Source organism: Octodon degus, unplaced genomic scaffold (genome assembly GCF_000260255.1).
Source record: "Octodon degus isolate 3935 unplaced genomic scaffold, OctDeg1.0 scaffold00096, whole genome shotgun sequence".
NCBI lineage: Eukaryota > Metazoa > Chordata > Mammalia > Rodentia > Octodontidae > Octodon > Octodon degus.
In genome coordinates this window covers 1,080,116-1,101,547 of record NW_004524672.1, presented here as the reverse complement: position 1 = coordinate 1,101,547, position 21,432 = coordinate 1,080,116, and the positions used below count along the sequence as shown (strand labels likewise).

Below are 21,432 nucleotides of genomic sequence, written 5' to 3'. Positions count from 1 at the left end.
TTGGTTTTTAACCTCACCAGTCTGCACAGCTGATTCTCTGAAAGGGAGAGAGAATGCATCAGGAATGATTTGGAAGGGTGTCTGTAAAGAAAATAAGTGTTTTGTGCTGCTTACCACTAGGAAGCAGTTTTGTTAATAGACATTTTTGCACCGCCTTTGGACATTAACACGATGTCATGGTCTGGTACCAGATTTAAGAAAATCAAACCACCTAATATTTCATGATCACCTGTATAAATTAAATTGATTCCTAACAATACAGAAGTAATATATATGTGGTGTGTGTGTTTTTTTCATTTTAGTTTAGCAGATAGTTTTCTATAAAATACATTTTTACTAAGTCCCTGTGTGAGCAACTTAAAAAAAAAAAAAAAAAAATTCATTTTAGTTTAGCAGATAGTTTTCTATAAAATACATTTTTACTAAGTCCCTGTGTGAGCAACTTAAAAAAAAAAAAAAAAAAAAGACTAAGGTACAGATGTAGTGTATTTAATAAACTGTCAACCAAAGCTAGCGTTGTCTGTGGAGTCATTTGACTGTGCTGTGCTGTGCTGTGCTGTGGCCTCCCCGCCACACTGTGCTGCCATGCCCAGTCTGCTTGACGTGGGCGGTGCAGCCAGGAATGTGGAGGCAACAGGTGCCCCCATTCGAGTCTTCATCCTGGTGGGCATTGGTCAGAGATGTTTTTGTAATTTATTATGTCACTGAAGTGCTTCAGATTCAAATAGCTTGAGTTGTGGGTTTTACTTTTCGACGTACTTGGTAATAGTGTAAATCTCATGAGAATTAAACAGTCCAGTGAGACTAAGCCCTGGATGTCTTTAGTTCTCAGAACTATTTTCCCTTTTTGGTTCAGAAACAGTTCAGTTAGATACAGCATTCTGCACACACACTCTTCTTTCTACCAAAGAGTGAGCTTGAGGAGGAGCAGTTAATTCCTTAGATATGAGGAGATTTTTTGTTGTGTTTATTCTTCCCTCTCTTCCCTCCGGAAAAAAATGCTAGGAGTATAATGATTCTTTGTTCTTAGGTTTTTTGAGAGTTTGATGATAGTACTGGGCCCGTGGAAGTTTTCCTTTCTGAATGTTGATGACATTTTAATGGCACCATGGCTGTATTCTAGCTTTATGTGTACAGCCCTACCAGTTGACAACACAAAAATAATAAAAATGGTGGGTAAGTTATCACCTCTTTTGGGGAACAGGCACAAGAGGGAGCCCATGAGGCCAGAACTGCAATAAAAACAGGAATCAGGAGATAAGTGCAAAAGCTGTTTATGTTTCTGGGCTGGCTGTTTGTTTTGTTTTGTTTTACCACACACTGGAGACCTGACTATTTTAATGGTTTTACAAAGAGACAGCAGATAGAATTATTTTCCCTGGTCAAGCTCTGACTATAGCAGGAGACCCATGGCTAAAGCAGGGGCCACAGACAGTACTCCCTCTGTGACAGGTAAACGAGAGCTTTCTCAAAGGGGACAACAGCATGGCTTTAAATTATAATATATTAAATACAGAGCTTGACTCTGGCTTCAGAGTCAGACTTTATTATTCTAACTCCTCCCCAAAAATTATTGAGCACAGACTGGACAGGTAGCTCAACAGTCTTAAATGCCTGCCTGGCAAGCACAAGGATTCAGTTTTCAACCCTGGGACTGTATGCCCTGCTGACCTGGAACCCCACGTGCACTGTGCTGGCCACGGAAACTGGGCATAGTGGTGCACACCTATAATTCCAGCACTGGGGAGACTAAGATGGGATCAGTATGAGTCCAACCTGCATAGTGAGATCCTATACCAAAGAAATAAAAGATTTTTTTAATTATTAATCACTGTTGAGAAAAAATGCTTGAGATTACAAGCAGTGAATTCATTCCTGAAAGATTAAAAAAAGAAATAGTAAATGCATTATTGTTACACTATTTTCAGAACTCTAGGGTGTGGTGGCGTTTTGTTTGTTTCTCCCAGTTCTGAGAATACTTACCTGAAGCATTTGCAGATTGTTTAGAGAGGTAATTTTACAAAAATAGTGTATTTTTGAGAGAGTTCTCCTTTTCTACATGAATATCTCTTTTTCAGCTTCTCAGCTGTAATTAGAATTGAAGTTGAATTGTTTCCCTGGGCCTTGAATCTAGAAATGTTTATCATAAATGTTCTTTGAATTATAATGAATTATTTCAGTAAGTGCAGACTTGCTTATGTGCCTACTGACCTGAGGAACGAGCAGTTATAGAAGATATGACACAAACACTGCTCTTGAGGAATTGAGAGATTATGGGGCATAGGGAGAAGGCTTTTGAAGAATAAGAGTATCCCTCCAAGTGTGGTGCATACCTGTAATCCTATCACTTAGGAGGCTGAGGCAGAAGGATCAGTGTAATCCGGGGCCAGCCTGGGGTGCATAGTGAGATCCTGTCTCAACAAATAGCAACAAAAACTTTTTTTTACTAAGGAAGAGGAACTTGGAGTATGTGTTACAGGGCAGGGAGGGAGCAGAGAATCTTAGGTGGCAGATAGGGTAAAAACAAAACAAAAAAAAACAAAAACGCATAATGACTCCAAAATGAGACTGAATTTGGTGGTGGGTATGAGAGTTCAATGCCAAGCCAGACCTCTGGATAGATGCCTATAACCCCAGCTGTTTATGAGGCAGAATCAGAAGGATCACAAGTTCTAAGCCAACCTTGGCAACTTGGTGAGACTCTGGTCTCAGAAAAGTAAAAAAGGCTGGGTATGTGGCTCAGTGGGGACATGGGGGAGGCCCTTAACTCAGGCCCCAGTACGGCCAGGAAAACACACATGCACATTGAGCTTTGCAAGTGATAAGGTGCATTTAGTATGGGGTGAGGGAGGGTGTTGGTTGTATCTGTACAGCCATGTGTTTGGAGTACAGGTCCCAGATCAGACATGGTGTGCCCCCAAAAGACTGCAAGTAGCCCATAGACTTCAGATGCTTCATTCGTGGCAGCAGTTTCCCTAATTGTGAACAGTAAAGAAACCACCAGCTCTTTTGGCTGATTGTGTCCTGCCAGTCAGTCTTCGCTCTGAAGCGGGAGAGAAGTGTCTCTTCCCAGGCCTGCAGGGAACTGAAGTAGTGTTTCCCCCTGCTATGGTACTGAGAGTGTCGTTCACTCAAGTACAATGGGCTGTCACAGTCTTTTCACCTGTTGTGATCTCATGGCAGTTTGCAGTGTGACATTCATTTAGTAAGCGTAGTCTTCACTAGAAACTGGGTATTAAAGATAGGGTTCACCAATCATTGGACAAAGTGTGTACAGTGACCCACCCAGCTTTGTACCAGGCTCCGTGCCACCTCCTAATTATCCCAGGAGTGAGTAAATAAGACGTATCTTTAGATCCTTTGCAAGAGGGTGAAATACGAGGAACGTGCGCCTATGGACATGCTGCTGACATTGTGATACATGCTATGAAGGAGTTAAGAGAAGCTGGGTGTGGTGCTGCACACCTACTGTCGCTGAGGCAGGAGAATCGTAAGTGCAAGCCCAAACTTGGCAGAAAAGTGACCTAGCAAGACCCCCGTCTCAAAAATGGAGAGATAGAGAAATGGATGGACAGATGGGTGGGTCAAAAGGGCTGGGATGTAGCTCAGTGCAGAGACCATGGGTTCAATTCCTAGTGCAAAACAAAAACACACACAAAAATAACCTTTCATTTGGTATTTAAAGTATGGCATCTGGGAAGGATACATCTCTCTATATATATGCATATTTGCCACTGGCTTTATATATGTGTTGTATGGGTTTTTTGGGGGTTTTTTTGCCCTGAAGGATGAAAAGGACTCGGGCAGAAACGAGACAGGTGAGGTGAGGAGTGGGCTAACCAGGAGAGGTCTTTTAAATGGATGAGGACATGGTCCCTTGTTTTCTTCAGTTCTGTAGTGATGGGTGTCAAGAGTGATGATAGTGGCTTTGGCAGGTGCTAACTCAGTTTACTGAAAGTACACCGAAGACTTCCTCTAGGAGGTATTTAAGCGAGGAGTGGATGATAAATAGGCATGTGTGGGAGTGTAGTCAGCGAGCGCTTTGCAGTAACAGTTCATCGGTAAGTTGGTGTTGCTGACTTACTTGGACAGCTGTAACACAAGTAATGCAAGTTGCCTCTGGAATCTTCAGCCCAGCAAACATTTTGACTTTTGAAATGCAGGAGTGGTAGCATTCAGAAAAGTATAGATTTTAGTTTTGTCTGTTTTATAACATTTTAATATGGCAAATACACAGTTCACTTAGCCTGTTTTTTTAAAGATTGTCATATATAGAAACCAGCTTTTGAAAGACTTTTGGTATTATTTAAAATTATTATAAAGGGCCGGGGAGATGGCTCAGTGGAATAAGTGCTTCCCTGGCAAGCGCAAGGGCCTGAGTTCAATCCCTGGTTCCGAAAAAAAATAAATAAATAAATTTTTTAAAAAATAAATAAATTATTATAAAAATGTTAACGTAGGAAAACAGTATAGGGCCAGGGAAATGGCTCAGTGGAATAAGCACTTCTCCGGCAAGCGCAAACACCTGAGTTCAATCCCCCGTTCCACCAAGAAAAAAAAAAAAAAACAGTATAATAAATTGCCATGCACCTATTGCTTAACTATAACCATGAACATTTTTTATTTCACTTCATTTTTCTTAGTTGAAGCATTTTAAAAACAAGACAACCCCCAGCATATAAAATACTTTTCTTTAAAAACTGACATTTTCCTATATAATCATAAGACCATTATCAAACCTAGCAGAATTAATAATTCCTTAATATAATTCAACTGAATCCTTATCTATGATTGTCCCAGTTATCCATAATATATCTATATAATACATTAGGTTCAGACATGCCCCATCCCTATCTTTGGTTGTTTTTTGTTATTGTTGTGGTTTTTTGTCTTTTTGAGACAAGGTCTCTGTGCAGCTCAGGCTGGCCTTGAGCTCACTTGGTAGCCCAAGGCTGGTTTGAATGCACAACGAATGATCCTCCTACCTCAGCTTCCTGAGTGCTGGAGTTACAGGCATGTGCCACACCAGGCCCTGTTTTGGTTTTTTAACTAGCAGTGGCGTTGAGCCCGGGCTGCCTGTTGAACTATATCCCCCGCCCTTTTTACTGTGAGACCAGGGTCTCACCAGCTTACACAGGCTGGGCTTGGACTTGCCTCCCACCTCTGCCCCAGAGCATGGGGGTTTCCTGTGTGCATCACCATTTCTGGCTTCTCTTATTCTCTGAATCCAGGACAGTTGGGTCAGCCCATCCCGCTGTTTTTATTGTGGGAGCTTTCTGTAACATTTTCTTGCTGAGAATGGAGCTGTTCTGTTCACTGTCCCACCTTTTGGATTGGGCTGTTTCTTAAGTATAGAAGAATACAATACAAATTCCCTGTATAATTTCCACTTCCAGGATGACTTCTGTTCCCATTTTCCCTCCCTGTTAGACCTCTCTCCTTCCACACATATAGCATATGTAATTAGAAAAACTGAACAACACAGAGCAAAAAAAAAGATGACAAATGGAAAAAGCTTTTCTTCACCTGTCCCCCAAATTGAGTAGTGAGAACTTCATTTCTTTCTAAGTGAAGGTGTTAACGTGTTTGTAGGCTGCTATGTGAAGGGGTGCTTTCTTTTGAATCACCTCAAAGATGACTTCAAAAACAATTTTTTATACCAAAATGACTCATACAGTTATATAGATAATGTTCCATTATTAAACTCCTAAAAGGATTTATTCTCCTAAAAGCAGTGTAATTTTCACATTGTGCAGAGTACCGAGACTTCTGTCTTACTCCCACTAACCTACACAGTTCGGCCTCTTCGCTCAGAGACTCCGCACAGACAGCCCAAGAAACCAATGACTATCTGGCTAAGGCCAAACAGGCCCTCAAGAATTCCGACCAGCAGTAGGCCCAAAAACACTGAAAAGTGGAAGATTCTGTATCTGTCTTCTTTAGAATTGGAGCTAGGGATTTTCCAGCTGGTGGCCATATCGTCACTGTTGAGATTTGTGAGACCAGTAGGAGACACACAGGAATCATTCAAGAACCATTCCAGACGGAAGGATTCAAAATTGATGTTACTGAAAAACAAAAGAGAGGGTCAATATTTCTGGGGTGGGAGTGGGGCAGGAAAACAATGTGCTTTTGAAATACCGTGCCCAGCAACTGTAGCTAAGAGCAGGTTTTCTGAGCATGGATCTAGTTATAAAGTTGTGTTCATTCTGTAGCCCATCATTCAACAAGCATTTCTATAAAACACCTGCTTAGGGTGAACCACATAAAACTGACTGAGTGTCAGCAGTGGCCCGTGCTTTAACCTATGTATATGGATACTTCTACTGGCTAAAGGTAGGGATCCAAGTGCCTCCCTGGGAGGGAGTGTTGCACCTACCCTTAACCAGAGTATGGTTTTTTCCAGGTATATCTGATGCAGTCTGTCCCTGTTCAGACAGCGCTACGGAAAATGAAAAGCCGTAGGACATACACAACTAGCTCAAGGTGAGGTTTCCCTGGTTAGGAAGATGGAATGTTCGTAGGGAGTTTGTATTTCTGCATTTTAACAGCTGACTTTGGATCTGGGAAAGCAGCAGTATTTGCAGCACGTGGAATATGAGTGAATCTCCTTGGTGAAGTTGTCTAGGAGCATGGGGTCTCGAATCAGGACCTCCCCTCATTAGCCACCACCCCCCAGACGGGGTGCCTGAGGACGGAATGCTGCTGGGCCCCACCTGCTGCCTGGGGAGCCCTTCTCCCTGAGGGCCTACTGCTTTTAGGACCTGTGCTGGAGATTTCTACTCTTGCTCGTAGGGGTTTTCATTCACAGTTAACAGTGCTGTGCAAATTTTGAGACTTTGTTCTTTCTGATGTATTAAACTGATAGGAAAAGGAGAAAGCATGTGTTCACATAAATAAGTACAAAGGCAAATCTGGTTATTTTCTAAACTGAAAGTCTCCAGCAAGCTAATCAATGAGATTACTCTTGCAGTTTTTATAAATTATGTCTACACTAGGACATAGAACCATCTTAAAGACTGAAAGAGCTATGTACATTAATGTTATCATACTGTTATTATAGGACCTAAGTTTTGTATTGTCAGGTCAGCACGAATCTAGTGGCTGTTTTGTTTCTTTGAAGGTCTGCAGCCAAGGCTCTAATTTTATTTTCTGTTTCTATTACACTTTTTATCGTAGACTATATACCCAGAATTTACAAGTTTATTTAGCTGCAAACTGTAGAAAGTAAATGTTCGCTGTGTTCCTCCAGGGTGTCCCCCCATGTCCATTGTCCAAGGATGAAAGTTTCAGGTGTGTATGTCCAAATAGGTACATGTGTTCGTAGCTCCCCCACCCCAGTACTGAGGACTGGATGCAGGGGCTCATGCCTGTCAGGCAAGCTGCCACTGAGCTACACCTCCAGCCCTTTTGTTACACATAGTTCTGAGAGGAGCTTTTGCTAAATTATTCAGGCTGGCCTGGAACTTATACTCCTCTTACCCCAACCTCCGAGTAGCCGGGATTATAGGTACATAAAACCACACTCAGGGCATTCTGAAGGTTGTGATTCCTTCATTTCTATGTAAGATTGTGCCTTTAAAGATGAATAAACTAAATTCCTGAGAATGTTTGAACCAGTAATTGCATCAAAGAAAAGTACAGGATTGCTTGCATACTGTGTTTCTAATGTAGATGCAGCTATATAAGACACTAAGACAATGAACGCGTTTACTTACGTTAAGTTTTTCAGTGAAAATTCACAGTTGGCAGTATTGTTGACTTGAGAGTTACATATAAGAGGGCCTTCTGCGAGAGCCTGGACCGATACCAACACACAGTACAGAGCCCCAATGACTGTGATTACGTTCAGAAGTGATGACAGAAACATCTGGAAAATGAAGCAGAGCCATTTGCACACGTTACTGCTTGTCCTCGGTGTGTTCCAAGTTTGGGCAGCACTGACAGCCTTCTAATCAACTGCTGTCACTCTGTAGTCCTTGGTAGGTCTCAGATTAGGTGTGAATGGGCAGAGGGCAGTCCGCCACTTGCTTACACTCGTTAGAAGCTGGCTGAGCCTGCCACTGTCTGCAATAGCCCAGGCTTGTCTGTTTCACCCGACCGCCGAGTCTGGCATCTGCCCTCTGTGCCGTGTCCTTGCTACTTCGTAGAGCCTCAGCTAGACCTTAGTCTCCCGCACTTGGAGGTCTCGTCACTTGCACTCCCAGTCTGCAGTCTGCACTTGGCCAGGGTGCTCTCAGGGGCCAGCAGCCAGCACCCCACAGTGATCCGTCAGCGGCACAGGGTGGAGCAGGACTTGTGCACTCTGCTCCATGTGGATACTCAACGGCATTCCTGATCCCCACCCAGCAGACCATATTGTCAGTTCTCCCCAGGTCAGAATGACAACCAAAAATGTCTCCGGGCAGAGCCAAATGTCCCTTTGGGGGTGGAGGTGGGGCTAACATTGCCCACAGTTTAGAACTACCGTGTTGGAGGGAAAGATTGTAGGCATCTTTTATTTCATGAGTCAGTCACGAAAGCAGAAAAAAGCATAGATTTCAGCATACAAAAAATGAATGCATGTTTTCTAAAAACAGTCTGTTTCAGTGAGGTTGTTAGTGATGGTTATGATTATTTCAAAGTGCAAAGTAAAGCGAGAGTACTTTGCTTTGCTAGGACACTTTATTTTTTTACTTATTTATTTTGCAGTACTGGAGATCCAACTCGGGACCTTGCACTTGGGAGGCAGGTGCTTATGCCGCTGAGCTATTCCCCAGCCCTGCTAGAATGTTTCATTCCTGCAGCATTTGTGTGCTGTACTCTTTAGACCTCCTCTAATAAGCTAGGAGCGCTGCCTGTCCACTTGTGCTGGGGAACACTGGCTTGACTTGCACTTTCTCACTTAAGCCTTTTTGCACAGCCCCAAGGAAATGCTTCCTATTGCTGTTCTCATTTTATGGAAGAGAAAACTGCAGCTTAGAGAAGTTGACAAGCTCAGTCTCAGCTAAGGAACATGGGCACATGGGTTTGGGGCGCTACACTAACTCTCTTAACTCTAAGCGCAGAATGAAGGGCTTGGAATGGAATTTAGATCACTCCCGTGACTCGCATATGCTACTTAAATGTATTCATCAAGAAGCACCACTGTGTTTACTTTCTGTTCACCTAGTATTTCTGACTTCCTACCAAGGCACCCTGCCATAGCAAGTGTTCTGAGCGTCTGTGTTTTCTTAGCGCAAGGACTCATTTAAATGATTCAGCCAGACCATGTTGTATCCAGAATGAATGAGAGAAAAGGAAAGATACATACGAACAGTTAAAATAAGGGAAATAGTTAAAGATGCACCTTGGTGGCCCCTCTCCTGTCCTCACAATTTAGAGTCACTTTTATGATGCCTGGGTCTTATCTAGACTTAGAAGATAACCAGGGCTGATTTCTGTAGAAGCTCTTACCTGGCTGACAACAGGCAAGTAAAGTTACTAAGATAGTTTTATGATATCAGTTAAGCAAGATAAGAAGGCCATTATGTTTCAATAGCACTGTTAACACAGCAGGGGCAGTGTTATCAAGTGCAAGGGTGGCACTCCAGGGGTCCTGGAGACCCTCAGCCTGGAGTCCTCGGAATTGCTGAAGCACGGCTGAATTTTTTCAAGTTTGGTATCAAGGAGCAAAACCACCTACAGTCTGAAGTAAGTCCAAAACTTGCCTGGAAAGTTGCTCTTCTACTTCCTGCTGGCTGTTTCCTTAGTGGAGATACAATTTAAAGAGATCAGTGAAAATATGATTGCTTGTTTATGAAAGAATATTTGCGAAATTTAAAAAAATGTGCAATGAAAATATGATTTGAGAATAAAATTACTAAGTACCTTGATATTTTTTAATTTAAGGATTCAAAAGTATCAGGATGTCTTTTGCAAGAATGCTGTGAGTACAACATAGCAACAGTGCAGAGCCAGCCTGCTAGTTGTCATGGTTTAGGAAGTGGCACCCAGGAGAAGCTGGGACCCAGCATTTTTTAAATACCTACAGCGTGTCAGAAACAGGCTGGAAATACTTCAAAAATTACTGTAATACTAGATCAATATCAAATGTCAGAGGAGGCAATTTATTTTAAAAAAGGATCTTTTGTTCTGTGTACCAATATCCCCTTCGGACCCAGATTCCTGGGCTAGGGCCATAGCTCAGCGGTAACATGTGTAGTAAGCAGGCCCAAGGTTCTGGGTTTGATCCCCAGCACTGGAAAAATCAAAATCAAAAAAAAATTTTTTTTAATTTTTTGATGCAGGGTCTTGCTGTGCAACTTGGACTTATAGTGTTCCTCCCAGCTCAGCCTCCCCAGCACTGGGATTACAGGTGTATGCCGCCATGCTTGGTTTTAGTGGCCAGTACTACACGCCCAGAACCAGTTCCAACAGTGGAGTTGCCTTGGATGCTTCTGAAAAACACTGATGCAAGGGCCGGCCAAATAGTGGATGAAAGCACCTGCAAGCAGGCAGGGGCCAGGGCTTCGATCCGGGCCTGTCGTGCCGCCTGAGACAGGCAACTGAGGCTGGGCGTGGTGGCGCTCGCCTGTCATCCCAGCTTTTGGGAGGCTGTAAACAAACAGATCACTAGGAGTCTGGTCTAGTAGTGAGACCCTGAACACCCTGTAGACCCTTCCCTAAATTACAAAAAAAAAAAAAAAATCGCTGACACAGTCTCTGGGCAGGGGCTCATTGCAGCATTGTTATTTTCAAAACTTCCCCCGAGGATGTGCATGTTCTCACTTTACTGGGCACCATTGTGTGAAAACCATGGACTGAGATGATAGCTTGGCGCTCTAAGTGCCTTTCTGGCAAGTGCAAGGACCTGGGTTTAATCGCTGGTGCCAGCCACCAAAACCAGGCATGGTGGCACACGCCTGTAATCCCAGCACTGGGGAGGGTGAGACAGGAGGATCACTATGAGTCCAATCTGTGTAGCAAGACTCTGTACTAAATAAATAAATAAATAAGATTAAAAAAACTTAAAACTTCTACCTCTGCCAAATTCTGCCAGATATTTCCTGTGACTCGTTACTGACCTACCCATTTCCTTGGAGAATGAGGAGACCTTAAGTGTTACTTGAAAGCGGTGTTCATGGCGTAAATAGTGTAAAGGTTGTGAATTTTGGAGTCTGGTGGATTGGGAAAATACCTACTTTCTAGCTCTACTATACTGGCAAATTACTTGCTTTTTCTGAGCATCAGTTTCTTAGTCCAAAAAAACCCCAGATCTTACTTTCAGTTAAGGGTTTGAGAGAATTAAATAATACTTACACTGTACTTGGAAGTGTTCTGAGCAGAGTGACATGTTGATAGTTACTAATTTACTCTTAGTCACAACTTTACGCAGAGTAGGTAAGGCATTAAATGTTTAAAAAAGAACAGCTAGCTTTCTGATCCCAGCAAGCCAACCTTTCCTGCTCACAAGAGAGCTGGAGATACGTTAGCTTGGTGTACACCATGAAATCAACAGGCATTTTGTTGCTGATTTGGGAGTGTTTGTTTTGTTGGAGATGGGGACTTGCTAAGTAACTCAGGCTGGCCGTGAACTCACAGCGATCCTCCTGCCTCAGCCTCCGGCGTGCAAGGATTGCAGGTGTGTGCCACCATGTCCAGCTGAGCATATTGTAGTAGGAAGTTATTAAATCAGCTGCTCTGGAGTGATTTGCAACCTTTCTTTGAAAACCTTTAGACAAACTAAAGGGGACTAGAGACTGACAGGTGGCTCCATAGTAAGGGTTTTGTAAGAAATGGAAAAGAATGCCCTTTCCATATTCAGTGTAGTCGGGTGTGTCTGAGACTGTGGCCCTCCCTCTGGCCTCCAGAGGCGCTGACGCCTCAGGCCTGCCTCCTCAGAAGTCTGGCTGTCCAGGCACTTCTGCTACCAAGCCGTCAGCTGCACACTCACCCCGGTCTTGTTGTTGCAGCATCCCCGCTTCCTCACTGCCAAGGACATCACGGTTGCGGGAACGGCCTGGAAATTGCATTACAGGAAAGATGAGTATTAGCCCTTCCCATCAGATGAGAAAGCAGTAATCTCTGTCCTCCGTTTATCACCAGTGGTGCAAAATCAAGGCTCAGCAAAGCAGAAGAGGAAATTTAACAATACCCTTATCTTAACTTTGTGGTTTCAGTTTCAACCATAAAGATTAGAAGGTGGGGAAGGGGCTGGGCGTGGTGGCACACACACAGTAAGCCCAGCACTTGGGAGGCTGAGGCAGGAGGGTTGATGGATGGATCAGTGGATCAATCGATCGCTGTGTGTTCACGGCCAGCCTGGATTGCATAGCAGAGACCCAAGTCTCTCATCAGCATTCGTAGTTCACTCTGAATCACTTAGGGAGACACTTGCATTTAAATAGGATGGCTGTGCACTCTTTTGGAAAGACCATTTCTGGAAGAATTGGTTGCATCATCCAAATTTTGCTTTTCTTCCCCTTTTCTCCCCTTGTTATTACAACCTAGTATGAGTTACTTTAGCAACTTCCTATAAAATATGAGTTCAGCAAGCCCTCAGGAAAGAACTAATTTTACAGGGTGTGATTAAAAAAAAATACAGTGTATAATTTTTTAAAAGTATGACAGTGAAGGACCTATCACCACTAATCCCTCTTAAAAATAATCCTTCTCCTCAAAATGCATTTATCCCTACTGTTAGTGCCACATTCTGAAGCAGTTTGGGACTCCTCTTTCATGAGTGTCTTAACATGGCATGATCAAAAACACAGCGCTGCCACCGGGTGCCGCCCACCAGAAGGCCAGCCTTGCAGAAGTGCTTCTTCCTCCTCCGTCTTCTTCTCCAGACTTAGTGCTGTGCAACCTCTAGCTCTTCCCCAAAGTCAAAATGTTCAGTCAAGGTAAAAGTATCGAATCTGTTCAGGAGGAGACTGCCACAGCAGCCCAGCTAAAGATGTCCTGCAGAAGGAGCCCAAGAGCTGCTTCGGAAAGTGCCAAGAAGCTCTTTGTGAAGAGGGGCATGGATGGTACCGTGTCCTGTCCTGTAGGACTTCTCTATTTGTATGTAAGCCTTCACTGCACGTTTCATCGTCCCCCGTCACCTCTACCTACTTACCTAACTTCCAGGATCACTACTGTGTGCCTACTCTCACTAGCCTGTATTGGAAAATTATTTTTGGTCCTACATTCCTTCTGCTCCTCTAATCCATGATTTGTAGTGATCTTACTTTGCACTGACATTGAGAAGCCTTTGTGTGTGCAGTTCAGGCTGGCTGTGTGCTGTTTTATTTTTGTTGTTGTTGTTGTTGTTGTTTAGTGTATTTGGTGCAGGGTCTCCCATGCAGCTCGGACTCAGTGATCTTCCTGTTTTCAGCCTCCCAGCAGTAAGATTACAGGCACACACCACCACGCCCAATCATGGTAGCTGACCCAGCATGTAGTGCCTGATCCCTGTGCTTGCCTAAGCAGACTCTTAACTTCAGCTAGCCCTGTGAGCTCACTTTGTAGCCCAGGTTGGTGTCAATTCACAATGATCCTCTTGCCTCAGCCTCCTACTTAGGAGATGCAAGATTACAGGCATGTGCCACCGTGTCCAGAAGCCTTGTGTACGTTTATTCTCTGGTGAAAGAAAGCTTACAGACACTTCTTTAGGATCAAGTTCCTGTCCTGTGACCAGCTTGTCGATTGTTCCCGCCATGAGGAATTGTACATAGTACGTACTTTAGAAGACTCAAAACAAAGAAATGGTCAGAGGAAACTACAGTTTGATGACTTTGCATGTATGTGCATAACTTACTCCCAGCCTTGTCTGTTTAACAACATAAAACTACTGTACTGTATTGTACAAGACAACCAGCAGAAATTATAGTACTGTATAAGCAAAGTTAACTGTACCCAAAAAAATGACAGTGTAGGCATCTATCAAGATGTGTAAAACCATACCCCACCCTACCCCACCACAAAAAAAAACCCAAATGATGGTATCGTAAATCTGAGCAGCAGGTCCTAAGTCTGAACTGCCATTCATCAGGTCATTAAACAAAGAATGTGTGTTGATAAGAAATGGCATCATATTTTCAGAACTTAGAATTTAATTCTTACTTAGCAGCTATGGCTAGAAATTCTAGAAGGAGTTTGTACTAATGAGGCTGTGATATTAACGACTTCCACTTATCAAACTTCAGTTGGAAAGGGGTTTGCAGCCCAGCTCCTGCTAAGTGGTTCTCTCCGGCTCATATCTGCAGCAGTCCTGTGACATAGGTACTATTTTAGCTCCATTCCAGCAAGGAGAAAGCTGAAGCACAGTTAAAGTAATTTGCCTGAGAAAGCGAGAGAGATGGGATTCAAACTAGGCATGGACTTCAGAGCCAGATTCTGAACACTGGTCCACACTGATCCTTACTGTTCTCCTTAGTCCTGGTACCTACCCCTGTAGCCCTGGCTACTTGGAAAGTTGAGACAGAGCTGCAAGTTTGAGCCCAGCCTTAGCAACTGAATGAGATCCTGCCTCAATATCAATTTTCCAGGGCTCTAGTAGAGCACTTGCCTGGCATGCATGAAGCCCTAAGTTTCATCTCCAGTAGCACAAAATGGAAAAAAAGAAAAAAGAAAACTTTCTACATAAAATTTACGCCTTCTCTCCCTCGCCACCACTGCCATCGCTCTTCTCTTGGACCTTCTCCCTGCCCCATTCCCTGCCCTTTTATCCAGGACAGCCTCCTCCTCCCTTTACAGATAACACTTTGTGCCACCTGCGTTGTTCTCAGCCTTTGCTTGCACATTTCCCAGAGCCCAACACCCTGACATTCCAGACGCCACCTGTACCTGCGCTGCTAGGCCCTGGGGGCACAGTGGGGGGCCGGGGTGAAAGAGGAAGGAAATGTTCACCCCCAAGTAGGTGCCCGCGTTCATGCACTAAACCGCTCGTACACCATACTGCCTTCTGAGGTACAGAGCAGCACACCATTTAGCGCTGGGACTGACAGTCTCTGTCCTGCCACCTCTGGTATGTAAATGAAGCTTTATTGGCACAACATCACTCCATCTTGTTTGCGTGTTGACTTAGGAAATGAATGAATGAAGATTAATAATGCAACAAGAATAAAAATTGGAATAGGGGAATTAGAGTATGGTTCCTTTTTTTTTTTTTTGAGACAGGGTCTTGCTGTGCAGTTCAGGCTGGCCTTGAGCGCACTTGGTAGCCTCCAAAATTCTAGGATTACTGTGCTACCATGCCCAGTTCCTTTTTTTTTTTTTTTTAAATGCAAACACTCATCCACTTTTAGGAGTTTTTTGTTGTTTTGTTTTGTTTTATTTATGTGTGTGTGTGTGCAGTACCTGGGGACTGAACTCAGGACCCTGCTCTTGCCAGGCAAGCACTTACTATACTGCGCTGTGTCCCCAGCCCCACTTTTAGAAGTTAGTCACACACTTTTACAAAGGAAGTACAGAAGAGCTTTAGGCAATTTTGTGATTGAATTCAGACATTGGGGTAACACAAAGCTCAGCCTAAATATAAAAACTATATTTTTTAAATGTTCTATACAATCTTTCTCATCTGTTTAATCTTCAGCTGTTAGTTTTCTGTTAATATTTTGATAATTGACTTTGATAAATTAGGACTGTAAAAAGTAAGCTCAATAAAAGCATGACTAAGACCAGGCTTACAGTTAAGCTCATGTGAAATGGCCTAGTACCCGAGCAAACAACATTTGCATCGATTTTTCCACTGTAATAATAAGGGCTGAGGATCACACAACGCCGCTGCCGCCCCTGTTTACTTGTGGCCGGCTCTGTAAATGAAGTGTGTGTCGTGCTTTTCAAGGAGTTTGATGCGGTAGTGACATTCTTCTGTTGGTTAGTATTTATTGAGGGTGGTGAAGTCCGTTTACTGCAGAACAAGAAAGTCCAGCTTGTCTGAGACAGTTTCTCGCATGTATGTAGCCTTTCTATGATTCAGTTTCCCTTTTGCTTAACTTCATAGATTAAGTTATCGGTTGTATTCTCCCACTCTGCCTGCCTGGAGCAGGCATGGAAGCCTGTGTCATTTTACTAACTTTGGAATCAGATAAATCTGGAATTGGGTTGTACCCACTGTGTGACTAGTTAACATCCCCAGCCTTCTGTTTGCTGGTCTATAAAGTATAAATTTTATCTGCTCAGATTATTGTAGTTTAATAAAAAAAATAAAAGGTAACTGTAATATAGGAACCTAGTAGTTGGCATCTAGCAAGTTAGCAATAAATAGCAATAATTAATGTCCCTCCATCATGTTGTTAAAATGTCTTTGTCTCTTCCCTTCCTCTGTCCTTGTTTCCCTGCAAAAGAATACAAGAGCTATAAATAGACCTGTGTCAGCACCTCCTCTGGCTTATCTAATGCTAGTAAGAAATATATACCTAGAGCTATGTGAGTTAATCCAAGTGGATGGTCTTAGAAATGGTTGTGAGCTCTATAGAAATCACCATCTTTAAGTTATTCCTGGCCAGCTTCCCCTGGCTTCTGCCTGCCCCAGATGTAGATCAGCCTCTTCCTCCTCAGACAGGGAGAAGCCGCCTTCCACAAGGTGAGAGGGCGGACCTGAGGACCTGCAGTTGTCTTATGCAGCTGAATAGTATATTTCCTTTCTGCTTGGAAGAGAGCTTTAAGGGCAATTTAAAGAAGTAATCCAGAACTTTCCAAAAGCTTTTCTCTTCACTCTGCACCCAAAGAAAATTAATAGATTGCTAAAAGGAAAAGAGAACATCAACCTTTGGGCAGAATGGCTTTTTGATGCCAAAGTGGTCTTAAATCCCATTTTCCAGCCAAAGAGAAAGTTGTATTGAAAGTTGAATATATAATGGCCTACGAATGTCTTTAATATACATCTGAGGATAAAATCGGTAGCCATATCTGGTTATCATTAAGAATTAATAATTGTTAATGGTCCTGGGTGTCTCTTTTTCTTTTGTGTATGTCCTGAATTTCCTTAAAAGTTACCTATATGATTCTTTATCTCTAAAACATGGATAAATAGCCGTTGTGCACAGCTGGCTATGTCTGTCTCTGTCTCTCTCACACACACACAAACACATACACACTCACACACACAATCCAAACAGAAACTCCTTTGCCACTAGCATAGAAATGGTGTAAGAAACAACTTCCAGGTTCCTGGGTGCTGACTTTTCAACTTCAATGTCCACATCCCCGTTTACCAACATAGAAATAAAGCCACAGTATGAGGTGGTCTGGGTCACGTGCCTGTCACCCTAGCTCCTCTAGAGACTGAGGCAGAAGGATTACAAGTTTAAGGCCAGACTGAGCGATTTAGCAAAACTCTGTCTCAAAATAAAAATTCTAAAAGGAGCTGGTGAGGTGGTGGGAGAGCACTGGCCTTGCAAGACAAGACCCTGGGTTTAATCTCTAATACTGCAAAACAACAACAAAAAAGAACCTGAGATGGATGTGTTATGTACAGCAACAGATAGCAGATAGACCTACTGCAAGATATTCCTCGTGGTCTGAAATCAGTGTTTCGCAGTGGGTCCTGCCCAGCCCTGCTGCATCAGAATTCCTAGGGGGAGGGTAAATCTAGCCCCCAAGTGCTTTGGGTGCCTCATGAGCAGACACCTTCACCAGTTCTTCATTACACACTCTGCTCCAGATTTCAACAAAAGTAGACTTGGAAATAATCACTGAACTATTAAACTCCATGATGCACTGGGATTTATGTAACAGCCGAATCAAGATGTCTTTGAGGTCTATATCTTTAGGCCTACTCCACTCAGACACAAGTAGTGCCTCCCAATTATCATATTCCAGGACAGCCAGTATGCATAGAAGTGTGCTTATTCTTTTTCTTCTTTAACTTTTTAGACAGTCTCGCTATGCAGTGCAGGCTGGCCTTGAGCTCACTTAGTACCCCAGGCTGGTCTTGAACTTGCCTCAGTCCTCGTGCTGCAGCCTGCTGAGTGCTGGGATCACAGGCATGTGCCTCCGCACCTGGCTGTCTTCTTTATTCTTCCAGAACACCTCTCCAGTCCTACAGTATTTCCTGCAAATACTCAGAGCCTGTTCTGGGGCTGGGGAAAGTTGAAGGAAATGTCCCACGGGCCCAGCTGTCCAGCTCAGCCATAAACCATGTGAACCAGGTGCTTAGCGTGCACAAGGCCTTGGGTTTGATCCCTGGCACTACAAGAGAAGAAGAAAAATGGGGGAAAAAAGTCTCTGTACAGTTTAGAAGAGTCACCCTACATGTGAAGAAATATGATAGGCAGTAACAAACTTTTATCAGTTTCTTTTTGTTTTACTCAAACTCAGTAGCTTTGCTTGGATTAAATTACCACTCTTTACTGACAGCCAGTACACCCCCTTACTACAGCACTGTTCCTAACAGTTGTTAAGAAAGCATAGCCAACTGCAGGGATAAAAGACAGTTGTTACGATTTGGTAAAATAAAGAAGCCATTCTCCAAGTAAAGTCAAATAAATATTACTCACCAAACCTGCTCCGATAATTCCCGGGAACCACCACTCATAGCAAGAGATGGGGTTTTGAAAAATTGTATCCTCCTCAACTAAGTTGATGCCCAGAGGGATGGAGTTGAGGACCACCCCTGCCAGGAGGAGGGCCAGCAGGCAGAAGCCATTGCAGGACGTCCATCCTTCGCAGCATGTCATGCTCACCTGGCGTTCGGTTAGAGCCCTGGGAAAGCAGCTGGCCCTGCGTGGCGGTGTCTAGCCTTTTATAGCACACATTCTGGTTAAAGTTTAGCATTTATCACTTATGAAAAATGAATTGCGAAAAGAGGATCAGAGTCCAACAGGGCAGGCCATTATTATGAGCATTGTGATGGGAACGAAGGATCACTCCGTATTCTGATAGGGCGAAGGGAAGTAGAAAAAATCTATAGTTGCTATATGAGATTTGCACATGAAAATAGGCAGAGGAGAACTAAAGAAAAAGGATAGGTATACGGCAAACTCCCCTGAAATAATCCTTTACTATATCCCTAATAAAGAGGAAAAACAAGTATATACTTTTTTTTTCAAGTATTTGCTACAGGGTCTCACTAAGCAGCTCAGACTCATAGTGATCCTCCTGTTTTCAGCTACCCTGGCACTGGGATTACAGGCCATGCACCCCTATGCTTGGTCTTGGTGGCCAGCTCAGTGCACCTGGGGTGGTGCCAACACAGTATGTGGTGCTGGGGATCAAACCCTGGTCTCTGCACTTGCCAGGCAGTCACTTAGTCCACTGAGCTATCTTGCCAGCCCTGAGTATATCTAATTAACGAAACTTTTTCCTGCATTATTGATATTCCTATCAGCTATGGACTTTCCATACTGTGAAATGATTCAAGAACATGAACATTTATGAGGTTAGAAGGAAAATATTTTCTGCAGATATTCTTGATTAGTCAAAATCTTAGGGTTCAGTTTCAGGCTGCTTACTGATGTGCAGTAATTTTTAGTGTCCTATTCCAGTCTTGTAGACCAATCCATGTGGAGATCAGCCACCCGAGATGTGAGGAGCCTGGCTAGCAGGAGAGGGTGATCTGGGTGGGAACCAGGGTGGACGATAGCATCAAGAGGGAGGGCAGAGGAGGGATCACTATGCTGTATTTTATTTAGACCTTCAACACATATTTGACCCTATGCTGTACTGTGCTTCCTAGCTCTAGCCAGTTCCATATGGTCTCCCTACTAGCTTTTGAGCACCTCAGAAAACACTGAGTTGGGATAGGCCTTAGAACCCCAGTCCTCACTCACACTACCAGCAGTCATGAGCCCCAGAGACACTGTGCTCGTGCTATTCCGGAGAGACCCAGAGGACCGAGGACGCCATGTTGGTCCAGGAAGTTACAAACCTGAAGAGACAAGGTAAACACGTGGTAAGGGCCTCTGCATCCAAGTGTTTCTGCCTACCTCAGATCCCCATCGTATCTCTCACCTGGCTATGCTTGAGATCAAGTGAGCAGAGAAATACGAAGCAATGGTACAGAAGGAAGAAAAGAATCAAGCTTTAGATAGTCAAGTAGTGCTGGTGCCTTCCTCCTGCTGCTGTGTAACCCAGGCCCAGTTCATAGCAGATCCAGCAGGTTCTGCAGGAGAGGTAGAGCGAAGAAGGGCAATAGTGGAGTCTCCAAGGAGGGGTGGAGGAAGAGGAGAAGGAGGAGGAGGAAAAGGAAGAGGAGAAACAGATGTGCAGGTGACACGCCTTGTGGCTTTAGTAGGGGATGGAGAAAGGGTTCTGCACTTCTTAATGACTTCTCCATTTCTACACTATGCAGACAGGACCTGCCTTTGCTTTCTGTAAGATGTTCCTATAGTCTCATAATAAATTACCCTTTCGTTATACTCTTTCCAGGGCCTTCCTTAGTGCCTTCTTCCTTTCTTTCCTTTTTTCCCTGTTCTTCTTTCGCTCTTTCCTTTCCTCCTGTTCAGTGCAGTGGCTGGGCCTGAGGGACTCACATGGTAGATAAGCGCTGTACCACTGAGCTACACCCACTGCCCTACTTGCTGTCTTTCTGAAACCAAAAAATATGAATCCGAAAGTTTCCAAAAGATAAGAAAGTAAAGTATTCTGATAAGTTCTCACATGGGATATCAAAAACAGCAAAACCCCAGGTGTTTGGGAGAAGGAAGGATTCTGTCGAGATGGGCTGGAAACCAGGATTCCTGTAAGCTTTGGGGGTGACTAGAATTTGACACAAAAACATGATCAGGAGAGCATCTCATGTACCAGCGTCATTTGCTGAAAACTGAAATTCTCACTGTGTTGAACAAGAAGAGATGCAGTGGGGGTGGGGCGCAGTGTGCGAGCTGCTCTCAGCGCAGGCGCAGGCTGGACCTGGCTGGCTTGTCTGCAGGACTGCTTCCCGGGACCTGATGGCTGAACGGGCCCCAAGGGAGCCAGGGGAAGTAAGAAGCCTCCTCTGGATCCATCCAGCTCAAGCTCGCCCAACTGCAGCTGCGGGCCAGGTCCCACGGCCATTCTCCTCCCACCGCTAAGTCCTCCAGGCTAGTGGCTGGACCCCGGAACACTGAATCTGACAACTGCTGCCCTTGTAATGGCTCTTAGCTTCTGTGAAAGTACTGTCTGCAACAGGAGCAGCACTGCACTGGACATCTTCCTTTTTAACAGCACCACACAGAAGAGCAAGACAATGGCCTTCACTTCACGTGGTCTTCCCTATCACAGCTCCTCTCAGGTTGTAGCAACAGCCAGACTTTAGGTGCAGAGGATTCTGGGAAATGTAGTTTCTAATCATCCCACCTCTGCTATACAGAGGGCTAGATGGACGTTGAACGAGACATTGAAACCCAGCTCATCTAGGGTTACCATATTCCAGACCTTTTAAAAATCATTCTATGTGCTTATACTTTAAGGGCCGGGGAGATAGCTCAGTAGAATAAGCACTTGCCTGGTAAGTACAAGGCATAATTTCAATCCTGGTTCCGCAAAAAAAAATATATATGTTTGTAT

At 43.8% G+C, this 21,432-nt stretch overlaps 1 protein-coding gene across 1 annotated transcript; it reads right to left on the bottom strand.

The window, feature by feature from the left end:
• Positions 1–5,788: 5,788 nt before the first annotated feature.
• Tm4sf20 (transmembrane 4 L six family member 20) lies at positions 5,789–18,623 on the bottom strand. The gene is made up of 5 exons (XM_004638228.1): positions 18,444–18,623; positions 16,428–16,430; positions 11,915–11,980; positions 7,719–7,870; positions 5,789–6,068 (listed from the first exon to the last, which is right to left on the bottom strand). Exons 1-5 carry the CDS (start codon positions 18,621–18,623, stop codon positions 5,789–5,791), a joined length of 681 nt encoding a protein of 226 aa, XP_004638285.1.
• Positions 18,624–21,432: the final 2,809 nt, after the last annotated feature.

Excerpts from the sequence above, each read along its gene's own strand:
- Tm4sf20 (XM_004638228.1), bottom strand. The coding sequence starts at position 18,623 with ATGACATGCTGCGAAGGATGGACGTCCTGCAATGGCTTCTGCCTGCTG. Across the intron at positions 7,871-11,914 it reads GCTGCAACAACAAGACCGGG|ATGTTTCTGTCATCACTTCT; the intron begins GTGAGTGTGCAG and ends TTCATTTTCCAG. Across the intron at positions 6,069-7,718 it reads TTTTCACTGAAAAACTTAAC|TAACATCAATTTTGAATCCT; the intron begins GTAAGTAAACGC and ends TTTGTTTTTCAG.